Here is a 13,029-nt window from a genome sequence, read left to right as displayed (position 1 = left end):
AATCGTTTCAACTGTGACCTAATACGCTTTACGCTCTCTGTGTTTTAATCCGCTGCGCTAAACTCTTTTAAAAATTACCCCCTACGATAACAACATCATGTTCTTCTTCATCAAGATCTATCACCTCTCCAAGATAATATTTTCTTTTTTTGGAGTAAACAGGAATTTGTTGAAGTACTGAAGACACAACAGTCACTTGATTGAAAATCTCTCTGAACTGTCCACAGTAATTGTCTTTTTTCTCTTCCTCTTCTGCTTTCCTCTTACTCCTAGTTACAACAACTTTGCATTCCTCTTTAGGATTAACATCAGTGTTGGCCCTAAATTGGTTTTTCTCTGTGGTTTCCACCCTCTTTGACAATTGACCAATCTGCATCTCTAAAGTTCTGAAATTGGTCTGGTTACTCGCATAATGAAAGTCATAAACCTTCATAAATTTATTAAATATGTCATTAAGATCTCTGACACTCTCAGTCAAATTGTTCACCTGCTGCCACAAGGGTGATTTTTGCTGTGGTCTGTTGTTAGGAAAGCCTTATATTTGCCCAGATGGGTTATTTTGATTTTTCCCAATACTAGGATGGTTTTTCAAACCTTGCCTAGAGTTTCCTTGATTGAAATTTCCCTGCCTATATTGGAACTGATTCCCCCATATAGTTAGCTTCCTGTTGCATGTCTTCCGACACAACACATTAACCTTGGGAGACATTCCTAATCTCCTTTGGAAGCTGATACAGAATCTTCGTCAAATTATCCAATTTCTGAGTGAGAAGGTGATTCTGAGCTAACATAGCATCATCAGCAGGAAGATGTAGAACTCCCCTCTTCTGCACTGTTGTGCCCCTTTCACTATGGGTTTCCTGTTCATTCGCATCCATACTCTTAATCAGATCATAGGCCTCATCCTCAGTCTTTCTTTTTATGTCGCCTCCAGTTGAAGCGTCTAGCATCATCTTTGATTGTGTATTTAGGCCTCCCAGATATGCAAGAACCAGAGTTATCTTGTGAAATCCATGAACAGGCGTCTTCCTCAATAGACCTTTGAACTTATCCCATGCTTGTCCAATAGTTTCCTCCATACCCTATTTAAACAAAGAGATCTTCAACCTTCCTTGGGTGACTTTCGACTGTGGAAAATACTTATTCAGAAATTTGGATGCCACAGTCTCCCACATAGTGAAACTTCCTTCTGGAAAGGATTTTAACCATGCTTTAGCATTGCCTCCGATTGAAAAAGGAAACAAGCTAAGTTTTACCCGATCATCAGATACTTCAGTCATCTTTACAATGTTGCAAATTTCACAAATGTTGTCCAATGATCATAAGGATTCTCATTCGACAAACCATGAAATTGGTTGCTTTGTACCAGATGCATTAACGCAGGGTTCATCACCATATTGGTTGCATTGTCTCTTGGCATGGCTATACTGTTAAAGTGAAACGGCCCCACAACATTTGATGCATCAGCAAGTGTGCGTCTGGGAGGAGGAGCTTCCTCTGCCATCTCTTCTGATCTTTGTGTAGATACCTTCGGAGAGGGTTGTAACAATCTCTCAGGAGAAGGCAACAATTCTCTAGATGGACGTTTGACTCTCTTTCCCCTCCTGTCTGATAGTCTTTCAAGAAGAGGTTATTGGTTTTTCTTACTTCTAGTGTGAATGGTTTCCTGCATACACAAGAGACAAAAACCCTAGAAGCACTTTTTTATAAATAAAAAATAAAAACAAACAAAATATATACAAACAAGTCAAATTTAATCAATTTACACTACTTGAAAAGTTAAACCACAAGTCCCCGGCAACGGCGCCAAAAACTTGTTAAGCCCCTGGCAAGTGTACCAGTTCGTTATCAAGTAATATAATCGGTAAGACCGAGTATCGTTCTCCCAAAGGACTCTTAGGCCTTATCTTTCATGTAAATTGATTTCATAACACTTGAAAAAAAATTAATTTTGTAGTTGTATGTAAAACGAAAATAAACATGCAAATGCAAGTGAATCAATTGGCAAAGAAAAGATATGAATGAATGGAGTTGTTGGGGTTTACAATTTCATCCCTATCCACCCTCTTATATCTATTTTTCTTATTAAATTCGCTTTATTATCAATTGTCATGCAAACTTTCTTAGCCTACTTTAAACCCAATCTCTTGGAGAAAAGAGCCTACCACTAATTACTAGTTTACCATCTCTAGTCTCCCTAAGTAATTAGCAATGCAATAAATTACAGAAGCAAAAAAAATTGATCATCCTTCCCCTATCTCTAGGCAGTATTGCTTAATCAAAGGAATTTCTATCAGTTCATGACTTCCTCGTATCGATAAAGGCAAATATCTTCTTATCGAATGAGTTAAACTATAAGAGCATTAATCATAGATAAGAAACCCAACAATTGATAATATAAGCATATGAATAAAATAGGCTAAAACCCTCCATTGGTCCTAATATTTGTTTCAAAATCTCAGTTTGGTCCTCAAGTTTTTAAGTGTCTCAATTGGGTCACAAATTTTGTAAAAATGCACAGATTTTACCCCAACCGTTAAGTGATGGCAGACGGCGTTAAGTTCTGTTGAGTTGTAATTTATGTTTTTCCCCCGTGTCATTGTGCAATAAAATGGAATGGTTTTGGTGGTTTATCCATGTGGATGAGCAAGCCCTAAGATTTAAGGGCATCCCCTCCCCTCTCATCCTAATTGTCGTGTTTGGGAAGAAGAAGAAGAGGGCTTTCTTTCGTCTTGGGGAAGAAGAGTTGTCTTGAGGTGCTGGTAAGGATATGTCTCGTTCATCAACTTCTTGTAAATGTTTGGGTTCTGCCATGCAACACAGTACTGGGAGTGTGAAGAGGTTGGGTGCAAAACCAAGATGCTTCTGTGGTGCGAATGTTATCTTTCGTATTGCCAGAACCACTAAGAACAAGGGAAAAAATTTTGGGGATGCCCTAATTTCAAGGTGAGTTTTCCATTACCATGAATGTTTGACTTTTTTATTTGGGTTTTGATGAAGGACTTGGTGTTGTTGTTTGAACAGGGTGGGAGTGATGAATTGGTTGGTTGCAACTTCTTTGAGTGGTGCATCAAAGAAGGAAATGAAGGAATGGTAGAATAAAGAAGTTGTACTGTACGAGGTGAAGAAGTGGGTGTGATGAGCATGGAACAAAGTGTGCTGCAGATAGAAGAAAGATATAGCGAAAAGATGAGAATGGTTGTTATAGAGAAAACCTTAGTTAACTTGGAAAAGTGGTTCAAAATCTTTGTGGGGTTGTTGGTCATTATGAATGTAATTTTATTGCCAATGTTGCTGAAAGTTGCCTGAAACTTGTATTAGTGGTGTCTTCATTTCAGTTATGAAACTTGGCTGTAGTGTCTTCATTTCAGTTATGAAACTTGGTTGTTTATCAAAGTAATGTTTTGATTTGATTAAAGTAATTGAAATATGCCTTTTATTTATGAAGTTTGTTCATTATAGTGATGTTCTATCTTATTTAATTTTTGTTACTTATATTGGTACTTAAGTCCAAAAGAAACAAAAGAAATGAATGATCAATAAAGATGAGGACTGATAATGAAATTGGGAAATACTGTTATCCAAAATTACCAACATTCATATCCAACACTGTCATGAATAAGTACATCCTAAATGTTATCAAGTGTACATCAACATCAACATTCATATCCAAAACACATAAACATTCATATCCAGTGTACATCACCCTGATTTATCAACAGACCATCACAGTACATCCAAAATGATCAAGTACATCCAAAATGATTAAGTACATCACAGTACATCCAAAATGATAAACTACAATATATAATTAACTTCAGCAGCAGCAGCATCAGACCATTCATATAGGTTGGGTGGGTTATGGTTGTGGAGGAACTATGTTAGTACCAAGCACAGTGGATTGTTGGGTGGGTTATGTTTGTTGAGGACCACCATCAGTACCAAGCACAGTGGATCCTGGAGTAATAGGAACATCTGTTGGTGGAGCTTGGGTGACTTCTGTTTGTGCAGCAGCAGATTGGGTAGTAGGTCTTTGTGGACAACCATTTTTGTTGTGTCCAAGTTCTTTGCAGATGGCACATCTTTTGCTTTGCCCACCCTTTCTTAATTCACTCTCATTTTTCTTCAACTCTCACTCCTCCAATCTTCGTTTCTTCTTTGGCCTTCCTGGCATTGTCTTCTTCTTTGGTGGAAAGATGTCTGAATAGGGTGTAACCTCCCATAAATGTTCACCATTGATGGGGTTAATTATGGTGTTGTAAGTCTCTTCATAGGTGGACTTCCTAAACCAGTGGCCAATGTAATCTTTTGCATTGATGTTGATAAATTTCATTGCAGTTATGGCATGTGTACAAGGAATGCCAGTAATGGCCCATTTTCTACATGTGCAGTCCACATTCACAACATATTGTTGGCCAAATTGTGAAATATGGATAACTTCAAATAATTTCTCTCTTGACCACCTGTAATTAACACACAATTTAGAACACATTTAGGTGGATCAATATAAATACCTAAAATGAATTGTCACACAGTTTATAAAGCTTACATTGGTAACTAATATCTACCTAACCATGACTCCTTCTGAAATCTGTTCCAAACCTTAGGGCAGAATGAAGCTTGATATGATGTCATCTTTATCCTATTGGCAGCCAATCTCTTCATAATATATACCCTAATGTCTTCTAACATGATAATAATAGGCTTAGACCTATTATCAACTAGCACATTATTGAAGGCCTCACACATGTTGTTCACAAGAGTATCACATTGTGATGTAGAGGTGAATCTAGATCTTGACCAAAACTTGGCATATGTAAATATAACTTGTTAAGTATTTAATTATGAAGTATGAGCATATGAAATAAATATAAGAACTGAGATACATACCTAGGTGAAATGGCAATCAAGCATTTAAAAGCATCAACATTGATGGCTTTAATATTCCTCATTTCAGCTTCCCATTATTGTGGATGTGTGGTTATTGCTGCCCTCCACATGAGACGTTTAAGGTTTTTTCCAGGAAATGTTTTTCTAAAATTTGAATATAAATGTCTAACACAAAATCTTTGGTCTACCCCAGGTAGAAGATCTTGGAAAGCTACCGAAAGACCCTGACATGTTCAACATATTCAGTTAGATTTAACTTATATTATGTTATGAAGATATTAAGTTATTTGTAGAAGAATTTGATGAATCACTAAGCTTTTGTTGGTCTGAAATAAATGTGATTCCTGCACACACATCTTTGCCACCAAGGTCCTCAACCACCCACGTTCATCAAGGGATGAGGCTCCCTCATCCAGACCTATTAGAGGATCCACTAGGTTGAAACAACTTATGGTTAGAAGAAATAGTGGTGAAATGTGGATCTTAATGTGATCACAGGTGTGGCATCTGGCCCAAATGCAGATGAATTATGGTCATACCTTGGAGCACTAGCGTGTGATATGATTAATATTTTTACTCCATCTTTTGATCATGTGTCTGAGGTTGATCAGAATATTATATGGAATGATATATTGGTAAGTTAATTAATATCATTTAAATTACAGTTTGTTTATATTGATAATTTAAACTTAACCAACTATATTATGTTTGTTGTAGATGACATTTGACATTCCAAATGTCGCAACACTTAGATATAAGTGTTTATCATCTATTGCTGAAAAATTTTGAGATTTTAAGACTAAGTTGACCTCAAGATATATATTTGGAGGCAAAAAAAATGAGTCTCCAGATAAAAAATATAAAGCCAATGATGAGGAGACTTGGCGTATCATTGTACAGAGTTGGACATCAGAGGAATGGAAGGTTAGTATAGTTGATATTATTCAATTCCTCATTAACAAATTTATATCATATGAACTAATTAATTCAATATATGTGACAGGCAACAAGAAGCAAAGCATAAGGAATAAGTGCTCAAAATAAAAACCCCCCACCTATTATTTAGTGGTGGGTATAGGAAACTTTAGGAGAAAATCCTCAAGAAAAAGGCAGAAGGTAGACCCTCATCTGAGGGTGGTAGCACTCAACCTTCTTCTCCACCTTCTCGGTATGAGAAATGGAAGTTGGCTCGTTTAAGATCATCGGGCGCCTACTCTTCTGAGACTGCACGGGAAATATCTGAAAGAATTGTAAGTTATCATTGTTCCTAACATAATAATTGTTTCATTATACATAGTACCTTGATCTTTTTTAAGAATAATGGTGTTTTGTTATGTTACAAGACTCCTTGGTTGAGCAGAGCTCCCAAGGTTAATTCACTCTAAAGGGTCGCCAGAATATTCTTACCACTGTAATTGGATGACCTGAGCACCCTAGACATGTGTGTGTTGTTGGTATTGGAGTAGGCATTAGAGATTATTTTGGGAGTTCTTCACGTCAGACTTCATATGCATACAACGAAGCACAGGAACAAAGCCTGACATAAGAGATCTCAAAAAAGCTTAGGGCGGAGCTTAGGCAGAGCTTAAGGCGAAATTGTATGAGGAGGTCACTACAGAAGTGACTGACAGAGTTATGCGCCAGTTCCAGTAGCAATTTGAGAGTTATGGGATGTGCCCGCAGCCATCTCCTGTACAGGAACATGTGCCTCACATAGGTAAAATTAAGGTTTAATATCTATTTTGGTCCCTCCTTTGGGAGGGTTTGTTCAAAGTGGTCCCTCCTTTTTTCAAAAATTCACTTAAGTCCTACCTTTTGCAGAAACGGTTCAAAGTGGTCCTTTTTGCTAACGGCGTTAACTTTCTTAACGGCACAACTGTCAGGTGGTTAATATTTGCTGAGGTGTAACGTTTTGGCTGTGCTGGCACTGTTGTGTGTTTTAAAAAAAATAATTAATTGTGACGTGGAATTTAATAAAATTAGGTTTAAATTAAAAATTGAATTTGGGGTTAATTGGGGGGTAATTAATTAAAAATCCCATTAAGAACCTTAATTGTTTCTGGAAATCTAAAATGGAAAAAAATCCTCAATCTGAATCCTAAGATTTTGGTTAAAATAAAAATTGAAATTGGGATAATTAAGTAAATGATTTTGGTCAGATGCAAATTTGGGTAAAATCTGCGATTTTGATTGGGATTTTCTGGCAATTGGGATTAGGTTTCATGCTTGTGACCACTGCAGCACAGGGCGAATCGTTATTGCGAAGGGTCACATTATCAGTCGAAGGTAGAGATCTGAGCCCATTTCCACTGTCGGGGAAGGAACCCATGTCAGCAAACTGATTAACTAGGGGTTTCTGTTCCACCAGATCCATAGGCCAATGAAGGTCGTTCTGATTGTTCCCAGCATTGAACTTGTGAACATTGGGTTGAACAATCTTCCGATTTCCCAGTGGATTTAACTTGGAACGTTTCACGGAAGCTTCTTCAGGGAAATTCACCTTGGCTTTATTGCCACGAATCCTCCGTGCATCAGCATCATAAGCTTTTGTTGCTTCTTCAGCAGTGTTGAAGGTTCCAAGCCAGACACGAACGCCCTTTCTTGGGTCCCTGATTTCAGCTGCCCATTTCCCCCAAGGACGTTGACGAATTCCCCTATATTGATTCTTCCTCTTTCTCTCTGCAATCATCATCTTCTACCATCATCTTCAACATCATCAATTTTTCTTAACTCATCATCTCCTAACACACACCTCCACCCTTCTTTTTTTTTATCTGTAACCAACCCAAACACTACTACCCGTTTCTTCCAACACCTTTCAATTTATCCCCATCAATCCTCCATAACACCGAAACACAACCAAACAGAGAAGGACCCACCAATTTCCAACCTCCACTGAAAATCAAACCAAGCTATCCAAATTTCATTCCACTGCAAAACCTGATTTCGAAATCATATGGAGGCTAATCCAGAAGTCCAAAAATTTCGTGTGCATAGTCATACGAAAGGGTGGCTATGGAGGAAAGAGTCATACGAAAGGGTGGTTATGGAGGGATCTCGCCTTCAGCTGCCAGAGGTCACCGGAGATGTGCTCCACCTCCTAATGTTAGGGTTAAATTAATTTTCCCAATTTTTACTCCAAATTTTCCCAATCACGCAAATCCTTAATTCATTTTGTAATATAACCCTAATTCATTTTTTAATTTAACCCTAACAACATACATTTACCCGTCACAATATTTTTTTTTTAAAACATATAACAATGCCACATCAGCACATGTTAGACACCTGGCAGATTTGCCGTTAGTGAACTTAACGTCGTTACCAAAAAGGACCACTTTGAACAATTTTTGCAAAAGGTAGGACTTAAGTGAACTTTTGAAAAAAGAAGGGACCACTTTGAACAAACCCTCCCAAAAGAGGGACCAAAATAGGTATTAAACCTAAAATTAATAAACATTTATGTTCATAATTTGTTATTTGTATTATCTAACATTTACTCTCATAGGGTGTTGACTACAAAACCAACGACACATGCATCGGTCGCAGCGTAGCAAGTAATAAATATCGTTCTCTCCCAAGGGAATTGTGCAATACATGACAACTCTTCTTTTTATAACTCAATTAGACATAAAAATGCACAAAAAAGACAAGAAACTCTTTTTGGAATTTTATCAAATAGTTAGTGTGCAAGAAATTTATCATAGTGTATTTACAATTTGTCAAGACTAGAATTCATCCACTTCATTCTCATGTATTCACAAACATCTAAATTCCATCCAATAGGTATTCAATTTCAATTATAGGTTCAATCATATTTCTCAATACATCAAGAACCAAAATTCATGCATGGGTGATCAATCCAAAGTAAGCATTAAGCATACAAATTGAATACTACATGAATTGGAAAAGCATATATAATTAACATCACAAAATACATAAGAATTCCATGGTTTACAACTAATCTCAACAAATAGGAAAAGCCCTCCATGGTGGAGAACTTAGGGTTCTACAAAATTGAAGAGATGGGGAAGAAATTGGAACCAAAGAGAAGATGCACGGCCTTTCCCAAGGTTCTTGGTAATTGCTCCATGCTCCATTTGCGCCTCCCCTTCGCAATTCCATCTCCCATCCGTGACCCATCTTCTTCCTCAACCCAAAAGGGGGAAAATTACCATTGACGAAGCTTGAAGACCCAAGGAGAAGTGGGAGAGCTTCCTAGCACCCCAAACAGCCTCCAAGGGCCTTTCCCAATCTCTCTAGGTGAAGAACGAAGTGTAGAAGGAGAAGAATACTCAAAAAATCGCGAGACCCATGTTTAAATAACCCATTTTGACACATCAGCACCGTCAACGCTCAGCCTCCTTCTTGGGGTGCCCGGGCACGAGAAATGCAAACCAAATGGGGCTCAACGCCCCTAAAAGGGCGCCCAGGGAGAAATTCTTACAGCAAAATGGCGTTCAGCGCCCTCTATTAAGGGGCGTTCAACGCGAGCACACCAGAAATCAACTTTTGTGTAGTTTGTGCTGGTGGCACTCAGCCCCCCTAAACCATGGGGGACTCAGCCTGATTTTTCTGCACTGCATTTTTTTCTCTTTTTCTACAGATATGCTTGCTCCAAAGGAGTCCAACATGGGTATTTGCTTCAAATTGATCTTTTATTGTCTCAAAACATGTTCTCTTGAGTTCTTGCTTGTTTTGCTCCACTAGAATTGCTTTCTATTCACTTATTTCACACACTCAAATAAAGAGATTATAGGTAAAAACAAGCATATACTAAATAAAACACTAGAAAACACACTAAACTTGAGGATAAAATAAGGTAAAAGCTATGAAGGAGTTGATTTATTTACAAAATATATACACAAAAACAAGTAAAATCAATTGTTATCACAGGGAGAAACGGGAAAGGAAGTTGTTCAGCACCAACCGTCTTAGGGGATTGATAACGGTCTAAAAAATCGTCATTTTCATACATAAAATTCACAACAAAACACACCTTGTATGACTTAGAATTAACTTGAAATCATTCAAAATGCTTAAGTTAGAGAGAAAGAGAGTCAAAGTTGGTTTTCTTGGTTCAATGTTTGGTTTTCCCTTGATTTTGTAGGTTTATTGAATGATTTGAGAAAAAGGTTGAAGTACCAAGGAGTTGCAGTGCAGAAAAGTCAACCAGAATGCAGAAAAGTCAACTAGTCAACCAGAAAAGTCAACCAGTCAACCAGAAAATTCAACTAGTTGACCAGAATGCTGAAAAGTTTACCAAAGTGTAGTTTTGTGCCGCACGGAGCGCCAGGCGGTGGACTTGGGACCAGTTTTTCACTATTTTTCGCCTGGGCACCGTTGGGGGTTGATTCTAAGTGCCGCCCATCGTCAGGTGGTGTACTTATAGGCCTAGGCTAAAAATATGTTATTTTTATGTGCTATATATAGACCCAGACGAACCAGAGCATGTATCTTTTGGCAGAAAGGACACAGAAACATGGTTTTCACACCTTGGAGGCGGATCTTGGATGCGAGAGCTCCAATATTACAAATCTAGGGTTATCTTTTATATTCTTTCCGTTCAATTCATCTAGTTTCACCATGATTATGGTGAACTAAGCATTTTGTTGTTGGGAACGATGTAATTCTTTGAAACTCTTTTATATCGAATTTCTTATTTTATTCATATACTTGTGTTTATCAATAGTTTGAGTTTTTCTTCTGTTCTTGCTAATGCTTTGTTTAAGTTATTCAAACGCATCATCTTTGATTCTTTCTATATGGAGACGTATAGTTAGGTCTAGACATGAAGAATTATTCTTGATAATGAATATTACCTAGAGATAGGAATAGGAACATCAATTGCCTTAAGCTTCTATTCACAACAATTCATGAATAATTGCAAGGGAGACTAGATATAGTAAACCAGTAATTGTGATTAGGCTCTTTTCACCGAGAGATGGGGTTTAGAGTAAAATGGAAAGTGGCATAAACATTGATAACAAAGTTGAATCTAATAAGAATAGTAGATATTTGAGAGTGGATTAGGATGAAACCGTAAACCCCAACAACACCATTCATTCATATCTTTTACTGTCAACTGATCAAATCTTGCATACATGTTTATTTCTTGTTTTGCATTTAAAATTCAACTTATTGTTTGTTCAAGTCTTATGATTTCCATTAATCACATGAACGTTTAGGCCTAAAAGTCCTTTTGGGAGTAATACTCGGACTTACAGTTTATTTATTAGTTGATATGATCTAGTACACTTGTCAAGGTGTTAACAGGAATGACATGGACGATGCTAGTCCATGTCTGTTATACGTTTTAAATTGTACCGGGACGATACTGGTAGCTTGTGGAACAATGTTTCAGGCAGCGACTATTGTTCATGGTGTGGAGCTATCAGAGGATGAGGTGAAGGTCTCAGTAGACGACATTATCATATCAGATGCCTCAGTTCTTCTGCCCACAGATGAGATTTCGTTGTGGAACAAGCATTCTAGTCTTTTATCGCTTGGCCTAAACACTTGGTTGGTTCGATTTTTGACCCCTCGGTATGGACTTCTACTTTACACTTCTCAATTTAAAGTTTACATGTTATTAATGTCGAAACTTATCCTATTTTTCCATGCAACAACAGACGCATGGATAGAGAAGATTCGTTTATCTAAGGACAATCCTCTTAGTGCATTGCAGCAACTTTGTGACATCATTATAGATGAGCCTTTGAAGTTTGAATATGATGTTAATGTATTTGGGAGAGGCTCTGAGGTCCTAATACACCTACATAGCCAAGATGTCAGGGAGCTTCCATCGGGAAGAGAAGAGTTGAATATTACATTAATTCAGCTATGAATGATGTAAGTTTATGAGCAATTATTTATATAAAATTGATTCATATATCAATTATACTTATATAAAAGGTAATTTTTGATTTCAGGAATATGCTTAGTGTTAGTAACAACTTGAGGTACAATGATGTCTATGGGTTCATTGATCCTTAAGTCATTGACGAGACAAATGATTTTGATGACATTATCTCACCAACAAATTTCCAAGCAGGAAGGACATATATTTTATTCCTGATATATCTGGGTAAGTGAAGTTTGTTAACTTCATAAACTTCCATATGTGATTTTAATATATAACAATTAAGTTATTATTAATTTCAGACGTCATTGGCAGCTACTTGTTATTTTCGTACCAGAGAGCTATGCTTTGTGGTTCTGCTCATTGCACAAGTCTCTTCCAAAACATCTTAGACAAGAAATTGATTGTTAAGAACCTCAATGTTTGGATTTTCTTTGTTATATAAATGAATGTTAAAGCCTTTTTTTATAGTTTTATTTCAGCACGTACGATGTCGGTTAAGAGATCAACTGCTAACGGTAAAAAGCTTGCATGGGTTGCTCTCAGGTTTGACACATGCTAAAGCCATACTTTCTTATAGTTGTTTTGTTTTAATGATTTTCACTAACTATTTACAAATGTGATGATATATTGTAGTGTAACAGACAGAGTGGGCCATAAGAGTGTGGATAGTACGTAATGTATTGGATGGCCCACATAATTTGTGCCCATATCAAAACACACTGGGAAATGGTAACATTTAAATTTAATGAATTTTGATTTTCTCCATCATTTGGAATTCATATACACTAATTAATATCAATTGTCTTGTGCAGAGATTCAACACTCCTGCTCCACTTCCTGAGAAGCCACTTACATTCCTGAGAAAGACCCTTGCAAAACACTTAGTTAGATCATATAATAGTTCATAGTTATTAGATTTAAAATACATTAGAACATGTTGATTTATAGTTACTAGACATTGTACATTATGTGATGTAAATATTGACTATTGTGTTGAATCTGTTTTGTTATGATATTGTTTGATATGCAAGTCTGTTTCTGTGATAGTGGAATAGGCCTCAGTTCAGCCAAAGTTGAGGCCATAGTGTAACGCCCCGGCAACTTACAGGGACTGTTGACTGCCCCCACAAATCACCACGAGACTTTCCAGTGTGCTTTGTCCTCACTCGCACACTTTCTGGGAAAACTTCCCGGAAGGTCACCCATCCCAGAATTACTCCAGGCTAAGCACGCTTAACCATGGAGTTCTTAAGGGTTAGGCTACCGAAAAGTAA

At 37.2% G+C, this 13,029-nt stretch overlaps 1 protein-coding gene across 1 annotated transcript; it reads right to left on the bottom strand.

The window, feature by feature from the left end:
* Positions 1-7,045: 7,045 nt before the first annotated feature.
* LOC106770224 (ethylene-responsive transcription factor RAP2-2-like) lies at positions 7,046-7,582 on the bottom strand. The gene has a single exon (XM_014656046.1). The coding sequence runs from the start codon at positions 7,580-7,582 to the stop codon at positions 7,046-7,048; it is 537 nt and encodes a 178-aa protein (XP_014511532.1).
* Between the last annotated feature and the right edge of the window lie 5,447 nt (positions 7,583-13,029).

The sequence above is a fragment of the Vigna radiata genome, chromosome 8 (assembly GCF_000741045.1).
Source record: "Vigna radiata var. radiata cultivar VC1973A chromosome 8, Vradiata_ver6, whole genome shotgun sequence".
In the NCBI taxonomy this organism is placed as follows: Eukaryota; Viridiplantae; Streptophyta; class Magnoliopsida; order Fabales; family Fabaceae; genus Vigna; species Vigna radiata.
This window is presented reverse-complemented; position numbering and strand designations above follow the sequence as displayed.